This window comes from Sander lucioperca, chromosome 18 (assembly GCF_008315115.2).
Source record: "Sander lucioperca isolate FBNREF2018 chromosome 18, SLUC_FBN_1.2, whole genome shotgun sequence".
NCBI lineage: Eukaryota > Metazoa > Chordata > Actinopteri > Perciformes > Percidae > Sander > Sander lucioperca.
In genome coordinates, this window is record NC_050190.1 from 26,422,651 (window position 1) to 26,444,342 (window position 21,692).

The 21,692-nt window shown below is 41.0% G+C and overlaps 1 protein-coding gene across 5 annotated transcripts in view; it reads left to right on the plus strand.

The window, feature by feature from the left end:
- slc4a11 (solute carrier family 4 member 11) overlaps positions 1-21,692 on the plus strand; it is a 140,498-nt gene that overhangs the window by 65,491 nt on the left and 53,315 nt on the right. For 3 of the 5 annotated variants that reach the window (XM_031280317.2, XM_031280319.2, XM_031280318.2), the window contains exons 3-4: positions 5,600-5,716; positions 17,950-17,993. In XM_031280317.2, the coding sequence (XP_031136177.1) occupies positions 5,600-5,716; positions 17,950-17,993 (161 nt within the window). The remainder of the gene's footprint in view (positions 1-5,599; positions 5,717-17,949; positions 17,994-21,692) is intronic. The other 2 variants (XM_031280321.2, XM_031280320.2) reach the window with 1 other exon arrangement.

Consider the following 21,692-nt stretch of genomic DNA (forward strand, 5'->3'; position numbering starts at 1 on the left):
GACATTCACGTATACTGGGAATGCTCGTGCCGGGGCAAACAGGAGGCAGCATGTATACTCCGCCCGTTGCTGGTAGTTGTCATTGTCATGGTAACGTTAGTAGCTTAGTCTCAGAAAATGAGACGTCATGACCCAATCAGGCGGTGAAACGTTGGCGTCAGTGTCGGTGTTGCCGAAGGTCTCCGTTTGCGGCCGTTGAGACTGCAACACAACCCCACAGATTCCAAAACGGGGTCAGAAGTGTTTTCAAATGTCTCCGGTTTAGGGGCTCAGAAACACCAGAGCAGTGTAAGTGTGAGGTGTAAATGTACAGTAGATGTAGCCTTAGGCTATTGAAACCTTTGAAACTAGTTGTGTTGAAACTAATAGTGGATTAATGAACAGAAAACCAATTTCAAACAATGATTGAGGATTGTTTCCAGCTTCTCAAATGTAAAGATTTGCTGCTCTTCTTTGTTTTACGTAATTGTTAATCTTAAGTTTTTAACTTTGCTAGTTACTATTTTCATTACTGATTAATCGGCAGATTATTCTCTCGACTAAACAAATTATTAAATCTATAAGATGTCATAAAAAGTAAAAGATTCCCATTCTAATGTCCTTAAGTTCAAATTGTTTTTCTAAATGGCTTGTTTTGCCAAAAACCTAAAGCTATTTAGAAATATAATAAAATCTTTTATCTAAAAGCAATCTTTATAATTGAGAAGCTGAAACTAGTAAATGTGTTTTGCATTTTAGCTAGAGGAAAAAAAGAAATGACATTGAGACAATCAATAATCAAAATAGTTATGCATGTTTTTTTTTTTTGTCCATCGATTGATCAACCTGTCATTTCAGCTCTATTCGGACATCTCCTTGGGCATTTTGTAGACATTTTTTAACGTTACAATGACAGCAGTTGTGTATCTTCTTCGAGGGATTCTCAGAGCACAAAGCACACAAGTTTGAAACATCTTAAATGATGCAAACATGCTTTAGTGTGGCTGTTTGTGACTCTAGTCACAAACAGCTCTAGTGTTTCTGTATGTCACAGCTCCAAACACACGCCCATTGCTGCTGACGAACACTGCACACCGTTTGAAGGAAACACATCAATCATTCAGTGTTTCCAAATCAAACGCCACTAGTCTCTCATCCTTGTTCCTTCTACATGTTGCATGCTCATATTGACTGATCTGGGCGGGGGGGGAGCTTCATGCGCAGCTTGTCTGAATTCCCATTTATAATTCCGATCACATTGTGAAAAGAATCCAGATTGAGATTTTGTATACAATCTGCCCTATTTCTGAATAGTGACTTGTATATTTGGAGTTTAATATTAAAATGAAATAGACAGATAAGAAAAAGGCAGATAGGATAGAATATTCAAAGTAGTAAACATTTAAAAGCGTTTTGGAGTGAAAACAGCCAATCGCAGCCGTTGTTCTCTGCCAAGGTGATTTGAAAGTCCGACCGCAGCCGGCGAGTCTGAGGCTCAGAGGGTTGCAGGCAAAGGAGACGACACAGCCAGGTTCAAATAATGTCAAAGGCTGAGGGATGATCCTGATACAAGACAAACTGAATGAACTGAAATTAGGGCCTCCGCACAGATAAGGTCAGCAGATAAAGAGCACGAGGATTGTTCTCGTCGCATCAAGCCGCGATCACCGCATGATGTTTGGGAGCCCACTAGTTACTGTAGGATTGGATTCAAGGGGCTGCTGTGTCAGGGAAAAAAACACCGGGATGAGTCATACAAACAGGCTCCAGGCTGAGTCCTGTGATGCTTTCTAGCATACAAAACCCTGTCCATTACACAGCAAGTAAACATGTCTACCTGCTGCTTTATAAGACTTGTCTTTATATCAAAACAACCATCGACCAACATAATTTCTTTGACAATTTATGCCTCTTTTTTTAATGGGTTTTTAGATGGCAAGGTCCTCTGCTTACATATATTTATGCATTAACACGATTAAAAGGTATCGTGCTTACAGTGACGTCAAGAAGAAGATTTTATTTATTTTGACAGCAACAGTGCTGATTGATCAATGGTGAAAAACTTAATTAGTCAGCCTAAAAGCCTTGTGTACCTTGTCAGATGTAAAAAGACAACCTTAAAAATACATATGTTATGGAAGTCCTATACACAACATAGTAAAATTGAACACGTACGATATCATACGAACCCTCTCATGAGAATGCGTTGCACAGGGTAGCTACAAACCAGCAAACCAACAGAGGACTGACACATTATGTTTTCTGTCACCTTCAAAACATGACGTGCAACATCTTTGGTTAGTGTTTGATAAACTTTCAAATCTTTTAGACATTGTCCTTCCAGAAATGAATAAACCCAGCTCTTTTACCAACACATTTGTTCTCTCTACACAGATTTGTATTAAGTTCTGGCACTGATTCAAGATCCAATTCGGACCTGTTGTCAAATATATAGAGCTGAAACGATTAAACGATTCAAATGTGAAGATATCCTGGTTTTCTTAGTCTCCTATGATAAACTGAATATCTGTGGGTCTTGGACACACAGGATATTTTAAGATGTCACCATAGGCTCTGGTAACTTGTGATGGGCATTTTTGCTATTTGCTCATATTTAACAGACCAAAGGATTAGTTGTTTAAAGGGGTGATAGAATGATTATATAGGGTATTTCACACTGTTCCTTAAGGTCTCCTAATAGTGTGTGTAACATTGGTTGGGCTGAAAATGGCCCAGGTGCTGTTCTATGTGCCCTAATGCAACCCTGTGAAATAGCCCTGGAATGAAACAAGAGATTTTCTCCCTTATATCGTATGCTCCTGAATATTTAGATGAGTTGCACGCTGATTGGTTGGTTTACAACGAGCGAAGCTGCAGAGTACAGACACACGGGTGGGACAGCACACAGCACAAGCCAGTGTTGCCAACTTAGCGACTTTACAGACCCCCTTAGTGACTTTTTTTCACAAAAGCGACTAGCGACAAATCTGGCGACTTTCTGTAGAAAATATGCCAGTATTGTCCAGCGAGCACGCAAGGTATTTCTCTCCTGTGGCCGCCAAAACAGTCACCTCTCTCTTCTGTGTGACTGAGGAACAGAGGAGCAGCTCCTCCCTCTCTCCTCACACTGAGCACAGCAACACCATCCCTTATTTTCCTTTGTCAGGAATGTCCGACTCCTTTTGAGTCTGACATTCTCAGCGCCACCTTTTCCTTTTTGGCTTTCCATCGTTAGACTCACACACTGTCTGTTAACATTAACGATAGACTTCCAAACGTGCGGCGGACTTCCACTGCACGCGGCTGCTGCCCGGCCGCACGTTTGGAAGTCTATCGGTAATGTTAACAGACAGTGTGTGAGTCTAATGATGCCCGCTGCTGCAGCCCGCCGTCCAAACTTTCTTCTTTGTAATTCACCCGTTTTCAGCGGCAGTTTCAAATTGTGAGATTTGCATAGGAAAGGGATGTCAATGGGACTTTGAGGTTCTCTGTATGCTCATTTCCCTCACTGAACTGTCATTATTCAACTATGACAAGGTAAACTCGGTTTTGCCTTTTATCACCCCTTTAATTGAGAAGTAGATGAATCGCTAATAAAAATGATTGTTAATTGCAGCACTGAATATATAACAGACCTAAAAGCCTGTTTCTTGCCATAACCTGTAGTTAAAACCTTTTTTTAACTCTCAACCTTGCTGCAGGGAAATCTGAGTGCATATGTGACAAGTAAGCCTCCCTGTGACATGTTTCTGGTGACACTAAAACAATATTTGCATCTAATCCAGAGGGTTTTTGTTTTAAGCACCAGATTTCTATTACAGTGTCAGTGTGGTGCACTGGATATCGGCTAAGATGTCACAGAGAACCATAATTACCTCTAATAATATGTTGTTACTGTCAGGGGGTCCGGAAACGGGAGTTTTTACTTCTCATGTTGTTATTGTAAGTTTTAGAATACTAATTATAGGTCAGTTTTTATTTAAATGGGACTAATTTTGTTTGTAGACCAATCAAATTTCAACATCATTCAGCCTGGTATTTTAACATTTTAACACATTCTGATAGGATTAGGATCACTGGAGGAACAGGTGAAAAGTAAAAACAGGATCTCTACTAGTAAACTAGTCAAACTTATCTCAACTAGGGATCGACCGATACTGGTTTTTCAAGGCCGATACGGATTATTAGTAGTTAATGAAAACAATAACCGATTTTTGGAACCGATATGCGTTTCAAGTGAAAATGAAAATCTTTAGGTCAAAATTAAGATTTTGGACACAAACTCATACACAAAACGTTTTTTAAATGCTTTAAACAATTATTGCATAAATTACAAACTTTCAACATAATACACAGTAAAAGATCGAGTCTGATAGTCTTCCTCTTCCTTAGTGTTGGTGTTCTAACCTCCGGTGGATTTCTGAGGACTATGGTTAACTGCTCCTCAGATCTCTGCAGGGTAAATCCAGACAGCTAGCTAGACTATCTGTCCAATCTGAGTTTTCTGTTGCACGACTAAAACAACTTTTGAACGTACACATGTTCCACCAAAACAAGTTCCTTCCCGAAGCAATTTAGCAGAGGCACTGCGGCTTTTCCCGGTGCTTAGCACCGCCCAAGACGATTGTGATTGGTTTATAGAAATGCCAATAAACCGGAGCACGTTTTTCTCCCATCCCGTAATGCTCTGTGGACTAGAGCTGTAATCGGGCCTTAAAAGTTAGGCCCGACAAGGCCCGAGCCCGACAGAATTCGTACATTTTGATTGACAGCTTTTTAAAAGCCCGAACCCATTTATAGCCCGACATTATTCAAATGTGCGCACGGACACAGCTCTTTTGCCTTTTGTCAAGAATGAGTCATTTGGTATATAAAGCACTTAACGGTTTAGGGCCAAAATACATTTGTGATCTGCTACTACATTATCAACCACCCAGACCTCTCAGATGGTCTGGGACACGTCTGCTTTCTGTCTCCAGAGTCAGAACTAAACAGGGAGAAGCAGCGTTCAGTTTTATGCAACACATATCTGCAGGTCCGCAGCAACTCTGTTCTTTTAAATTTAAGGCTGAAGACCTTAGCTGTTTTTAACTGCTCTTTAATGTTTTATTCAAAGCACTTTGAATTGCCTTGTTGCTGCAATGTGCTGTACAAATAAAGCTGCCTTGCCTTGTGTTGATAGATGTTTTTTTGTTTTTCTTGATTTTTGTTTTTTAACATACAACTCGCAACATGAACACACACACAATCATCAACCCCCCCTCTTCATCATCATCACCACCCACGCAGACAAAAATCTAGTAAAGATGACACAGTAACTACAGTATTCAAGACCTTTCAACAAAATAGACAGTAAACCATAAACTAAATAAACATACTGTATGTATAAATGACAACACCATAAGCCCATCATACACGTCTAATGGTTGTTGTTTTTGGCAAATGAAATGTTCTTTTGTCCTAAAAGTCGAGCCGACTGGTGGAATAATGTAAGTATGTACCTGTTGAATTTCTGGACCTAGCAGCTACTTTGGCTGAAGATGAGAGTAAACGTGAGTTAGCTGGCCGGCCCGTTGGCCGCTAAGGTCCAGGAGGTGACCCTGTGCTGTTGTGTCCCCAGAGCAGCGGGAGGTGGAGCAGGAGGAGGGCAGCGAGGGCCGAGAGGAGGGACAGGACTCGCCGATCGCCTGCGGGGATGACATCCACCTCTATGACAACCAGATTAGCCCTGGGCCAGGTCAGTATAGAGAGAGAGAGAGAGAGAGAGAGAGAATCTAAACATATAAAGTGAGCCACATGTCATACTCTTAAGAAAGCCAGTATTTTTGCTGTGCACGTAGAGCCATTTCACTGCAACCTCTGACTTGATCTGATACATAGTCACAATCAGCTTGCCCAGGTATTTAAAAAAAAAGGTTAAAATTGGCTAGCTGCCTGTCTGAATATGCCTCTTCCAGTCAATAATCTCCTCTGCTGTGTGATCAATATCACCTGTTGCAGCCTTTTTGGAGATGTTTTATATCAAAACATGAGGCACATTCTTCAAAGGAGGCGCGTGTCTGCAGTCATGTCAAATCGCAGCTGCGTCATTCAAGAAGACAGTAGAAGAAAATCTTGTCTTGTGAGGTCCAAGTCCACCCAGAGACCGATGGCAGGTGTTGACTTGACAGACAACTCCTCAGCTGCAGGTACAGATGATTTTGACCCCATCACCAGAAATCCCACGAGTCAACAGGTTACCGTTGCCACGGCAACAGTCAAAGGTGCACCACGGGGAGAGAAGGAAAGGGAGACAGAGATGCCCATTCCCTTTGAAAGTGACAGGTGACCATGTCACTCGGGCTCATTCTCCATACATAGTAACACTTAAGGCGTCTGACAAGAAAGCCGGAGTGGTGCACGCTGGGAAAAAGTTAAAGGAAGAAAACTACAGGTGCTAATGTAAGGTCTAAAATAAGTGAGTGTAAACTGTCAAAGCAGAACACAATATACAGCCAATGCCCATTACCATGAATGTTACAGATGGGTGGTGTTTGCACCATAGAAATAAAATGGATACAAAGGTCATTGAACGGTTTGCCGTGGTCATTCGATTAATATAAAACAAAATGGTGATTGTTGTTAGTGGTGACATGCGCATCAGTGGGGCCGTAAAGTGTGTCTTAGCTTGCTGGGAGGAGAGTGGGCCGACGCAGCACGGGAAGCGTTCTCCAGAGTGGCAAGGAGTGAGCAGGAGGCACGGAATGACCCAGCCCGCTGTTTCGGCTCATTTTCTGTAACCAATGCAGGATGAAAGCACAGACAGTGGAACCAGCAAGCCAGCCAGCCAGCCAACCAACCAGAGGATGACTGGCTAGTTAGCTAGCTTGCTAACTCTGCCATGCCCCCACGCCACACCGGTCACAGACAACAGCCAAGCAAAGCTGTGACTCATCTGGTAGCCTCGCATTTCCAGACCTTCCTCTACAGCGCTGCAGAGCAGGGTCTGGCTAGTCCACACAGCGTTCCGGGATGGGAGAAAAACATTCTGTGGTTTATTGGCATTTCTTTAAACCAATCACAATCTTCTTGGGCGGCGCTAAGCGCTGGCTGGAGCACTGCTGCCTCTGCAAAATAACCTCGGGAAGGAACTTGTTTTGGTGGAACGTGTACGTTCAAAAGTTGTTTTAGTCCACTCCACAGCATCTTCATGTCCGTGACTTGCTACAAGTCTATTTATACAGAAGTTAGTTGATTTGAATGGGAATGGCCTTTCTATCCATTTTATTTCTATGGTTTAGACTTTTGGGCCAGGATGTAAAACCATTTTATAAGACCAAAAATATAACAACTTACAACTTCTGAAATCAAATCAGTGGTCCCATCCTTTTTCTTGAGCCAGGTCCATTGAGGGTTTCCAGAGCTTCTGGAGTTTAGGAATAGTTTCGGTCATATGGTGAAACATACACGATATAAAACTACTGTGCCAGCTACTCAGTAGTGCTGATACCTGTTGAGAAAACACCGTTTGTAAGCATCTTCTTATTCACCAGTTCACACTACAATATCGATAGTACATTTTCTGGAAATGAGTAACTGCTAAAAAAGACACGTGGGAATGTTGAAAATGTTTTTGTCTAATCCAGTGAATTAAGTACCTGAAAAAATAAGAAACTTCATCACATTGTCTTCACCGTCAGAATGAGGGAAAACAATTACGACTGCTTCAAAAAGATGAGACTGTACATGCAATTTCTTTGAATTGTAACCGTAGTAACCCACACTAAAACACTTTGTCAAAAATTTGACTGAAAGAGACAATTATATTGTTAATCGCAATTATTTCTGAGACAATTAACCGTACAGCAAAATTTGGAATTTTTACAGCTCTAGGCATCAGGCAACAAGCAACATTCTCACCCCCAGTTGCAGATTGTTTATGCCCAACATTGACTGTTCTATTCACTGACAGCACACTGAATGTTGATTAGTGTTTGCTTTTCATCCCCCCCCCCCCCCAGTCTAGTTGTCACATACATTTGGCCCCAGTATAATGAGCTGTTTGTGTGCCTGTTTCTGCTTTTAATTTATGTCACAAATTATTATGTTATTGTCTTATTCCACATAAGCAAGCCACTTTGCAATGTGTCCACCAACGTAAGACTCTGAACAGGACTTTTAATCACGTCCTGTGTGGCTAAATAAGCAGTGGTGTGGAAAAGCAAATAGCTTAGTGATTACATCAGACCCAGAGACAGCAGCTCCTACCTAAATCTAATTTCAAAAACATCTGTCTGTTATAATTAATTCATTTCTCCCCCGATGTTTAACTGTGGCTTCTTTCATGAGAAAATGTAGTCATGCTTTGGATGCTTTTATAATTCTGGTATCATGCCAGCTTGGTTTCTGGGACACTATTCAATCTTGACCTTTATGATATCGTGCCTGTTGGATGTTTAACTGCACCATATTAAAGATATGTTTTATAATGGCTTCCAACAGTTGAGTTACATAAAGAGCATTTTTGATTTAATGTCCCAAATACTAGCTCAGCTTCCGAAGTACCGCAGTCTTCTTTTTTTCTCCCACAGTGCCATCATCATCCATCATTCTTGCTTGTGTGCTCATAGACTGTATAATATTAATGGACAGAGCATCCGGTTCGGCGAAGTGTTGCAAATACGGAAGTGCCTTAAACCTGCATTCTATCTGAATTCCAGCAGGGGGCGACACGTGCGGTTTCAAAAGGAATTTGGTTTCTATAGAAGTCTATGAGAAAGTGACCCACTTCTCACTTGATTTAGTACCTCAGTAAACATTTTCATAATGAGTTTATGGTCTCAATCGCTAGTTTTAAGTCTTCTGCAACACAGAAGGATGTTCACTTTTTGAATTATGGTCTCGTTGATTTTAAAATCGGCGATAAAGCAGGGGGTGTTTTAGGGCGTGGCTATGATGTGATTGCCAGTGAAAGTGTGTAATGTAACGTGATATCTGGTGAAGAGTGTAAGGGCTCCTACCTCACTCCTCCCTCTCATCTAAAATCGTCACATCCACAACCAGGATGGCTGCGCCGTAACGGCAAACTCTGTCCATTAATATTATACTAGAGATGCACCAATTACAACTTTCGAGGCCGATTTGATTTCCTATTTTTCATTGGGTTTGAACTGCCGATACCGATTTTAGCCGATTCTGATTTCATATTTTCTAACCACCTTACAGCACACACAAATATTTATTTTCTATCTTTTCTTTGATATAACATTTTTACATTTTGCATAGAACATAGAAAATTTTTTGAACAGATAATCTATTGCTTTAAAATAGAACTATATAAATTACTCCTGGTGTGGGAAATTCACTATTAACAAATATATTCACAATAACAATAAAGTAAATCTAATCTAAAATTGAATCTAATCTATAAAAAAAAACATTAAAAAAAATCATGGTTACCTCGGAACAATCCAGCAAATAGACGGTACCCTAGAGTGCTGTTACCTGAGCAGATGATTTAACGTCACCGCTCATTTTATACACAGTTTAGCAAAAAAACTAAACGCTGAGGGAAGATTACTACGTTTTTAATGTTGGTTTGGAGCGGTATGCATCCCCACTAACCTGGAAAGCATTTTAAACCGTAACGTTAATACAGCGTGTCGGAGGAATACACACAGTCTCCTGCAGCGGGGCATCAGAGACCGGGACTGTCACCGCAGCGTTTGCTAACGTTAGCTTCTTGTCTCATCTGGGGTCTGATAAACAGTAAATTCATCAAAGTCAGTGTGCCGTGCCCAACGCTATTTTCCGATAAACTGTAGCTGTGAGTGCGGTTTTCCTGTTCCAGTTGTTCAGCCTCAGAGAGGAGAGAGAGAGCGGCTGACCGTTCGCCTGAGATCAGTAGAGCAAACGGCTCTGCAGAGCCGTGTATAATTACGACTTTGACATTTCATAAACAGCTGATGGAGCGGCGGTGCGTGTGCACGTGCGATGCTGATGTTGCGCGATGTTTATCATGTGGCGCCCGAGTGCATTTGACCGGCATAAAATCGTCATATATCAGACTGACCTGCCGGTCTCCGGTCATGGCCGGTCACGTGAAAATCGGCCAATTCCGGTCACCGGCCGGTCAATCGGTGCATCTCTATATTATACAGTCTATGGCTCCAACTTAGAAATAAGAGGAACGGAGGTACATTTTATTGATAAAGTACATTTTAGTGACTACTAATTTGTCTCTTACAAACAGCAAAACACAGAAGATGAGGCAAGGTTTGTCATCGCTGTCAGAATGAAGGAAAAATTCTGACCGCTCCAATAAGATGAGACAGACAATGTGAATTGTACCATCAGAAGTAAATGATCCATTCACACTCAAACAATTTGGAACAACTATTGGAAATGTACCATGCATGGTTACCATCTTGGTTAATTTTGTTTTTCAGTGTAGGCAAACAAAATACAAGTGCTGAATGTCAAGTTTCTGTGGCAGAGCCATTTAGAAAAAAAAAAGATTCCTTCTGGACAAAATTTTTTTTTCTTGTACAGACTTTTAACAGTATTTTAAGAGGAAATCCATTATGAAAAGGAAAAGATGCCAGTTTTACCCCAAGAATAGGTCCATAAATAAAGCAATTTAGCGACAACTTACTGTATTATGCTTTTTGTGTAAGGATCCTGACCCTGCTCTGGATTGGACAACCTAGTGCTCTGCCGTTACTGATGCTTTCTTTAACTACTGTACATGTAACACCTACCCCTGTAAAACAGTCTGTCAGGTTCTTCAGGGGGGGTCAAAATGCATTTAAGGAAATGCCTTAAAGCCCTTCCTAAAGTTCATGCACAGTAGAGGAGGCAGATACATCTTTTGAGGGTTATTCAGCAATATTTTTGTTATTCAGTAACTGGTCTTCACCAAGCCTGTTGGGGGTGTAGCGTGATTAAAGAAGTCACCTGATGTAATTTTACTATATACTTTCTTAGCCATGCGTGCAGCATGGCTCTTTATTGGAGAAAACTTTGGTCTGCTATAGTACATGCTAAACTGAGTCTGAAACTATCTCAAATGTGTATATCATGGATTGATATGAAATGTTTTACTGTCTGTAAAACATTTCATGGTCCTCAGAGGATGAAGGCTGCTTAGTTTGGTGATCCCAAGTCTTTCTTATCTGTCTCAACAATTATTGGATGGATTGCCATGAAATTTGGTACAGATATCCATAGTCCACTTTGCTGATTGCCTATTTTGGTGGTATATTTGTGCTCTATCTGGACAAATACTGGATGAATTGCCACAACATTTGAAACAAACATTCATGTTCCCCTCATCTATAGCCATCATCAGGTCAAAACTTTAATCTTGCAATATCTTAGGTTAATGACCAAATAATTGCAAAAACTAAACAATATTCCCATCATCGTCAGCTGTAGTTTGTTTAAAGTGCTCATATTATGCTCATTTTCAGGTTCATAATTGTATTGAGAGGTTGTACCAGAATAGGTTTATGGGCCCTATCTTGCACCCAGCGCAATTGACTTTGTACACCGACGCATATATCATTCCTATTTTGCACCCGACATTTCCCTCAACAGACTCACGTCGGTAAATTAGGGAATGAACTTGCGCTCCCGGGGGCGGTTCAGCAAAAAGAGGAGCCGTTTTCCAGCGCAAACGTTCCCTAGTGCTATTTTGCAGTTTCAGAAAACAGTTCCGCCACAGACCAGGAAAAACCTAGTCTAAAGTCAGTGGCGCGTTATTCAGATGCTATTTTAAGGGCGCGTGCATGGCCGTAATGTAGAGTGCGCATACAATTTGCTTCTCTCATCTCACGGACCCAGCAGTTCCCATTTTTGCAAACCATACATAAATACAAGGAAAAATATGACCTTGTTTTACACAACATTTCCATGAATCATGGATGTGTTGATGACATAAATGAGGAAATATTAGAGGACTTAAGGAGATGTGATGTTGAACTGCATGTGCCGATGGCACTTAATCCAAATGCCCCAGCAGCAGCACTGGAGAGGAGAGACAGAAGAGCTGCATCGGCTATAGTGAGGTAATCTCGGTCTAATGTTAGACTACATTGCAAAAATATCACCATGCAGACATAACCTCGTGATTCAGTGAGAGTGAGCCCAAAACATCGGAAAGTATGTTTTTGTGACATTTCTTTATTTACATTTTGACAAAAAGAAAAATCAATAGCAAACGTCGGTCTCCTTGACTGTGAACCGCTCCTGGCGTGCGCCCATGGATGTATTAAGAGCTTGTGCCTAGCAAATCCACCATTATAATAGCAATCCGCCATGGAACAAGCGCGCCTGCTTTTAAAGGGAATGTGAGATAACGCTCTGATTGGTTTATTGCACGTTATGCCCAAACCACACCTATGAGTAATGTAGCTACTTCAGACCAACCCATTTTAGATTTGCATCGGGCGCAAGAGTCATTTATCCCGCCGGTATAATAGCAACAGCGCCTGAGATCCGCCCACAAAGCTACTTGCCTTTGGCGTTTGATAACTTGCGTTTCAGATCGTTAAAATAGGGCTCAATCACTTCTCTTTTTTTATTGCACTATAATCATCTCACCATAGACAATCATTTCTCCTTTTTATTGTACAATTTGTACATTAACACTATACATTTCATATTGTATATATTTCTGTATATTTGTTTTTAATATATATGTTAAAAGTCTGAATAATATATGTTGTTTGTACACTCACCTTGAAGATTATTAGGAACACCCTACTAATAGCGTGTTTGACCCCCTTTCGCCTTCAGAACTGCCTTAATTCTTTGTGGCACTGATTCAACAAGGTGCTGGAAGCATTCTCTAGAAATGTTGGCTCATATTGATAGGATAGCATCTTGCAGTTGATGGAGATTTGTGGGATGTACATCCAGAGCACGAAGCTCCCGTTCCACCACATCCCAAAGATGTTCTATTGGGTTGAGATCTGGTGACTGTGGGGGCCATTTTAGTACGGTGAACTAAATGTCATGTTCAAGAAACCAATTTGAAATGATTTGAGCTTTGTGACATGGTGCATTATCCTGCTGGAAGTAACCATCAGAGGATTTTTCAGACCATTCTTTGTAAACCCTAGAAATGGTTGTGCATGAAAATCCCAGTAACTGAGCAGATTGGAAAATACTCAAGCCAGCCCGTCTGGCACCAACAACCAAGTTGCTTAGATCACCTTTCTTTCCCATTCTGACATTCAGTTTGGAGTTCAGGAGATTGTCTAGACCTGGACAACACCCCTAAATGCATTGAAGCAGCTTCCAAGTGATTGGTTGATTAGATAATTGCATTAACGAAAAATTGAACAGGTGTTCCTAATAATCTTCAAGGTGAGTGTATATGTTGTTTGTATACCTGGAGTGGTAAGAAAAATAATTTCCCCCTGGGATTATTAAAGTATTTCTGATTCTGATTGATTCTGATTCTATGTGGTTGAAGGACTTTGGGCTTTTTAACTTTGTTAACCTATAATGTACACAAAAAGATATATAACACAATAAAGGAAAGGGGAAAAGCCAAAAAGCACAATATGAGCACTTTAATAGTTTAAAGCTAGTTAGCAAATGTTAAACCATCAGCAACACTTTGTCTTGTTATCTAATACATTGTCATTTTTTTTTTATCTGCATTCTCCCTGTTATTGATTATTGATAGATTACACTATTTCCACACATACAAAGATACTAGAAGTATCTGCAGAAATCTTGTGTGAGGGCCGAAGAGTCAGTAATACGTTTTCCTCAGGCAGTCAGTCAGTGGCATCAGGCAAAGATCAAACAAAGTGATGGATGGCAGTTATTCAAGTGAGTGTTAAAGATTAGACATTGAAGAGCTTACTTGAAATGTTGTGCTGGTAATACCGGGATGCTGTTTTTTTTTTTTATCGTTTTGACATGATCTTAACCATTCGTCTCTCTACAGAGAACTTTGTCATAAAGCTGTCTAATGCTCCCAATAAATAGAATTGACTTCATGATTATATATCTGCCAGCGCTGGGCTTCCATCTGGGGTTCCATCTCAGTTCAATCAATTTGGCTGAATGCTGAAGTGGAAAAGTCATGAGGAAGGACAGGCGTCTCTCACACTGGAAACTTGAGGATTTAGATTTTGACCAAGGTCATTACTTTACCTTGATAACTGTGTGTGGTTTGTTTCATGGATATGCAGTATACTATGCAGAGTGTAGAGGACTTGAAGATAAAATAAAGTCAAATATTTCCATTGACCATTTAAGGATTTCATAATTTAAAGTCATGAATTCTGTATCAAATGAAATAGAAAAGCCTGGTGCAGTTGTTTGAGACAACTCTGTATTAGTCTGATTCTCAGAGTTTGTTTACCCAACAAGGATTCCATGTTACTTAACTCAATAACAATTAGTGATGAGTAAGACCTGAGAGTATTTTTGAATGTGGCTTAGATTCTCCTCCGGCCAAAATCCACTAAATAAAGTCGGCATCAGCCCTGATACTGATCTGATCAGTGCATCCCTGCTGTTTTATACAGATTTCACCAAATGAAACGATCTGGGCTCGGCCAAAGGCAGAGTTAGGGAGATGGATGGGAAATGTATTTATAGTATTCTCAAAGTGATATATACTGTACCTGTGGTATTTAAATTAGCAAACATTTTTTACACTACCAAACCAATTCATTTAGATTTGTAAACGCATATTTGAAATGCATGTACTGTTTCAATCACACTTGCCCAGCCCTGGCCCAAGGACACCTGACATCTTTCCTATCACACACTCAGTGCGTTTACATGCAGTTAAAAAAAACGATTATATTTGGGTTAAGGCAGTACCCGGGTTATGAGTTCTCATAACCCAGTTAACAGACCTTTAGTAACCGGGGTATTCCTGCATGTACTGTATACACCTTAACCGGAGTAAGATTGGGTTTAGCGTTTGCGCATGCTCCAGCTGCCCATCCCCACTCCGCTGAAGTGGTTTTTGACCCGGAAATAATACGACAGCGCTGTGAGTCGTAGTCGTTGCTATGATCAAACATTGATACAGAAAACAGCGTTGGCCGAATCAGCAGTAGGCCATTGGCAGCAAAGAGCCAATGGTCCATCTGCTTTACTCCCTGCCGCAGACACTGGGAGATGGCTAAACAGATTGTCCATCTCCGGGGCTGTCGACGCTGTGTCTCTGCAAAAAGGTGGATGGGCCGAGCAGTCCCCGCTGCGGCCGCTGGCTAACGTTAACATTAGTTAGCTAACGGTAGCTTGTTAATTTCACCTGGCACTGGGCGACATTGGTTACAGATAATGAGCCATACAAGTTGTCAGTCATCTGGTGAGAACACTGTGACAAAAGTGTGTGAATGAAATTAAGTTGGTGTAATTTTGACATAGGTCATTGGAAGAAAAAGCTAGTGTTGTGTGATGGCAGAGGTAGAGTTACTCCCGTCATTCTTCCCATTCTTCCCTGCTCGTGTATACGTGGAGAACTGGCAGAACCCGGTTATTCACTTAACTGGGGTAAGACCATACCCCGGTTACTGCTGTAATAGAGTAATTAAGTAATTCAGCCATCCTCAGTCACCACCCTGCAACTCTTAATGACCCTTAATGAGATTGCATAACTCTTGTGGCTGACTGAATATAATCAACAGTTGTAGTGCTACATTGATCAAGTAAGGAAATAAGAAGGAAAAAAAGCCTTTGTCACTTTTTAACACCTACCTAATCCCTCAACTCTGAAATTCACCTGGATTACTTTAAGCCACACAGTACATCGAGACACACAGAGGCCAGTAGGAGGAGGTGATCATTGGGGACGAGGTAATCTTATATGAATATATGAATATCTCCTTACGGCTGCAGCCTGACAGCAATTAGAGCCGTAGCTCGCTCTCCCCTCTGGGAGCGGATCAGCCCAGCCGTGTGCTGTTTGATTGGGAGGCTTTGATGAACCAAATCCACTGCACACGACACGTGCCCCCTGCCAATGCCCCATCATTGAGGTAGGGGCTCTTTCTTCCTCCACTGCCTGCAGGGTTTTATGATGGCAAGGTGTTTGGTGTGGCGATCAAAACCCCTTTTTCCTGCAGACTCGCACTCCAACATGTTCACTTGTGGCTGGAGTTTTGATATTATAATATCCTGACGCTTTCCTAAGGCTTAGTGGCTTGTTAAAGGGGGGGGGGGTTCTTGCTTTTCCGTCGCCGGAGGGAGGAGTAAAGCACTGATTGATTTTCAGACGGAGCCGACATAGTGCATCACGTGGAGCAGTGGAGGAAAGCCCGTGGTAACCTCATAACGTGCTCCCCACAGTAAACGGCGATAACTGCGTTATGTAACGGCGGTGGCGGACTGTTTTATGAGAGTCAGCAGGGTACTGAATCTGCTAGTTAAGGGACTGAAGTGTGTTCAAAACCTCATTCCATCGGTTTGTCCCCCTATTGTTTGCTAACATAAAAGGTTTTTCCTCCCTTTCCCTTTTCTTTGGCACTGGGAAAATCCAGACCTTTGTTCTTTATCAGAGCACTCTCCTCAGCTCCACGGACGTGTGTATTAAAACCTTATCAGCAGAGAACTTCCAATCCCTGTTCAATGAGAGCATTTAGAGACTTGCCTCTTGATTATTTCATCACTTTTGGAAAAAGGGTCTCAGGCTTATTTTTCTTTACTGGCTTAGTGGTTGTTACTTGTGATCTTTATTTCAGAATTTGCACCATCAATGAGGAATGCTCTGTTGGTTAGAACATGCTTTTAAATGCAAATACAGAACATTAAAGGTGCTCTAAGCTATGTTGGGTGACGTTGCATCTTGTTGACGTTCGAAGTATTGTCAAACAAAACGAGGCTAGCTCGCCCCTCCCTCCTCCTCATCCCGTCCCCTCCCTTCCGCGCACTAATCCCCTAACCCCCAGCCCCAAATCCTTCTTGTCGGTTATTGGCTGGAACCCTGTTTGTTATGTTTGGTGGTGCAGGTTGGCGCAGTTTGTTTTTGTTGGCGTTTGTGGAGCCTGGGCTGTCTACAGAGACCGCGTTTTTTTACATTGTGTTCGGGGGACAGGCAGTTAGCGGATAGTGAGGAGATGTTTGCTGTATGTGACAAATTTGTAGCCTAAAAAAACGCGTCACATCGCTTAGAGAACCTTTAACAAACATTAAGCATTTTAACTTAATTCGGAAACAAACGCTGCTATATTGTTTAAAAGCTGGTCATTGGGTGCGCTTTCAAGTCATTCCTCATCTCTCTCTCTCTCTCTCTCTCTCTCTCTCTCTCTCTCTCCCTCCCTCCCTCTCCCTTCATTTCCTGTCATCTCTGTACCATGGACTTTGTACAGGTGTTGTCATTTTATTATAAATGTGTGATAAAAATGTAATTTTTAGAAATGGTTACATGACTGGCACCAGGGTTGTAATGCGACGTAAAGTACAAATTCTTCGTTACTGTACTTAAGTAGACTTTTTACGTATCTGTACTTTACTTAATTATTTATATTTCTAGAGACTACTTTAAGACTTTTACTCAAGTAATATTCTAAAAGGTGACTTTAACTTTGACCAAAGTCATTTTCTGCTAAAATACTTGTACTTTTACTCAAGTATTGCTTTCAAGTACTTTATACAAGACTGGCTGGCACCCAGGTATTACAATAGAGAGGCAGCAAACTAGGTGTGGCTGAACAGGTAGCTGAGATTATTTGTGAGAATGTAACGTGGAAATGCAATACACTCTTTGGGTTCAGTGTGCTTGAAACGTACACTAGTAGGTCATACAATGTGTTACCCTTTAAACAACTGTCACCTGTTGCTCCAATGTTGTAATTTTGCTGAAAGCACATGTTAGAGATATAACAATATAACACATATAGGTGTGAAATTGTTGTACACTAGAATATATTAATTGCATACATACAGTATATGATGATGTTTTACTGTGGCACACTTTGAATGTGTAATTGTACCCCTTGTTTTGTTACTCCTTAGACGCTGACGACTCCGGTTGTGTGTTACTGAACACATCAAGAAAGGTAAGCATGAAAAATTGATTCAATTATATTTTTAGGCAATAGCTCACGACCAGCCTGCTCTCACAGAATTCCGTGAAATGATCACAAACTGTTAACGTGGTGGTGGCACGGAATGTGTGAAAATTCCGTGTGGCCACCACGGAAAACAATGCCAATGTAAAGTCAATGAGAAGATTACGTAGCATTAGGAACGACTACGGTAGCGAGTAGCATGAAAGCCCGAAAATCCACGTAGGGAGGTTGGTTAGAGGGTTGGATGGGTCAAACAACACAGGACTTTCACCCAGGAGACCGGGGATCGTGTCCCGTGTGTCACATTTCCTAAACCCAACCGTAACCGTCCTGTTCTTCTTTTCCTAAACCCAACCATCCCGTTGTTATCCCCGCGTGTCATGGAAATGTAAGCCCACCCACAACATTTTCCTTAACTTCATTTCACGGAATTTTCGGCGATCCATGTTCATTTCACAGAAGTGTTTTTTTTTTTTTTTAAGGGGCCGTGTTCATTATTCTATGAATTCTGTGAGATCAGGTTGCTCACGACAGTCTTTGGTATGTTGTGATTATATCACAGCTAAGGAGCGTTGTTCTGCTCGATGCAAAGCGGAAGGACGACTAAAGTGAGCTATTGCTTTTATAAAACATTATACGTCATGTATGGCAATGTAAAAGTTATAGTAAAATTCCAATTACAATACATTTTGTATTAATAATTAAATAGATGCAATAAAAAAGGCCCTCCTGGGCTGGCTGCCTGCACAAACCGAGGCGGTTGCTATGGAACGTTAGACCAGCAACTCCCGTGTTCTGCAAGGTAAAATTACTGTTCTTTTCAGTGGAGTCTAGTGTCTGAAGAAAACCTAGATAACGGCCTCATATCGCCGTCGGAAAGGGCTATTTGACAGCAAGGTAAAGCGATGAAAATATTCTAAATATAGCGTACCAGCTTTCAGGTTGTTAGTAACGTTTTTTTTCTCAGACGCAGAGTAACAGTTATTGTGCAACGGAAATAGACGTCATAGCCATGCTATTTGGTTATTACATAACAGCTATAAACCCATTAGATTACTTGATTTGAGCTACCCATTTAAAAAAATGCAATGTTACTTAAGAGTGATTTTTGGCTGTCAAGGAACTCAGCCCATGCTGATACGTAAGTGCAGCCATCTATCAATACAGTTCAGAAACTGGATTCAGAAATTTAGCATCCAAGATTTAAATAGATAATAGAAAAGCACACAGTATCCAATATTTTAATTACAAGAGCAAAACAAACATTTGCTCTAACGTTGGCATTTACGTAATTTTAACCCCTAATGCATCCTCCTTCGTAGTCAGTAATAGCTAGGCTTAATTACATCTAGAGATGTTCTAATCAAGATTTATTTGGCTGAGTCATGAGTATCGTCCGATACCGAGTCCCAGTCTACTACATGTTTTCCTACAGCACATACTGTAATAGCCCACAGCTCCATAGTGCACAATAGAAGCATGCTAGAGTGCGGATCGGGCCGCATTTTTCTGTCATATCTGTCTGAACCCGGTATCCATCCTCTAAAGCACGCTGAGGTTTGTAAAACCAATCCAATTTATGTAAGATATGCTTGACAACTGAGTAGCTCTGCTGTCATTATGAATATCTTGTGTGAAACTGCTGTCTGCTGATGTTTATCTTTTCATGCATCTTGACTGTTTGCTCCCTTATATGGTTCTAGGAGTTGATTCTTGTTTTAGCACAGGCAATGTCACAGTGATGATACAGTCTGGATACAACTACTGCTGTATCCAGACTGCTGTAAAGCCAGGACCAGTCTTAACAAATCTGATCAATTAAAATATACCTAAATCATGCTGAAATTAGGGATGTACAGACCTAATATCTGATATCGGGCCGATACTGAACCAAACGGCTCGATTAAGTATCGGTGACAATGGGGCAGATCTATTCAATTCTATGTTTATATTGTGTATTTTATCGCACTCCAACCAAGCTTCCTATTGCACATCTGAAGAAAAAAAACACACACAGATGACACAGTGTAGCAGGTAGCATGCAGCTAAAGACACAAGGTAACGTTAGCTTAGCGGTAGCCTGCAGCGGCACTTTTTCAGACACCATGACCACTGCCAGAGACGGACATGACAGAGAAACAACACAACTGTTAAATCCTCCTGCTTCCCTGAAGTCACCGTTGCGGCAACATTTTACCTTCCCGTGAGTTATGCACCTTCCTGGTGCATACAGTGCCCCTTAAAATGTTATGTTGTGTTCAGGTGCCCCTCATAAACTCATGGTGTATTTAGGTGCACCTTGTAATGACGTTTAGCTTATTAATTAAAGACAGGTATCCTGATAGGTGTCAGAATTGTTTGCTGATACCGGACATTACAAGTCCATATTGGGTCTCGACAAACCATCTGTGATGGAATTGCCTGTTTGATCCTGTCGAGTTGATGGCCGGCCTGAGGTATGTGATTACCATTTGTTATCTTAATTGGCTTTCCGTTTGAACAAACACTCTGCATCATGCAAGAAAGTCTTCATTCATGGACAGACCTGTGTACTGCATGCGGATTTCATCGATTGTTACATGTTCAGCTGGAAAAGGAGGGATTACTCACAGTAATCTTATCAACCCTTTTTTTTGCAGCCCCTTTTGTTAAATAATTACATAACGTATTTCCAACAATGAATGGCAGACATACAGCATTAATAATAATATTAATAATAACTTGGATTTCTTTCACACCTTTCAAGGTACACAAGGTCACTGAAAAAATAGGGGGGAGGGGGGTTAGGGGTCAAAGGACTTGGTGAAAAGAAATGTTTTGAGGTGCTTTTTGAACATGGGCAGGGATGGAGCAGAGCGGACGTGAAGTGGTAGACTGTTCTAGAGTGTGGGAGCATTAGCAGAGAAAGCCCTGTCCCTAAAAGTGATAAAACAATAATAAACGTCAAATTAATCCCAAAAACAATAAAACAAACTAAACTGCTATAAGTATAATTATCACTTAAGTCCATGTGAATTTTTTTCTCAGTTCTTCTTGCTGGCTACCCCAGGAGGAGACTAAGACCTGGCATAGAAACCAAATAGTGTCAAAGGAATGAAGGAGAGTACCATATTAACATATCAGACACTCAAGCCCTACTTTAAATCAGTAAGTTGAGTGATTTGAAAAACCAGTAGTAGTATTTTAAAGTCTGCTCTCAGTGACAGGACTTTAGGTGTAATGTCTGAATTTCAGAGCTATTCAGGGTCCACCAGACAAGAGCAAATTACAGTAATCAAGCCTGCTGGTGATGAAGGCATGCAGACGTCTTTTCAGAGACTGCCCCCGAAAGAGAGAGTTATAGTGTGGGAATATTCCTAAAATGATAAAAGACGATTTTAGTGGAAGGTCTAATGTGTGGATCGAAATTGAAATTGGACTCAAAAACTTCAAACTCACGACTAAGATGATGCTTCTCGCTGTCTGAGCCTTTGCAGAAATATCTGTCTTATACATCCATTCGAAAGCATTCTGTGAAATTTGTGATTTGAACTAGTTAAAAATAGAACTAATAGTCAGGGGTCATATAGATATATACAGCTCAAGCTAAAAGAAAGAAGGAAAAAAAAAAAAAAAAATGAAAGAAATGCAAGTTTTTTGAATGCAAGTGAGCATGAAAGCCTGACTGAAATTTGTAGATGGTGTGTA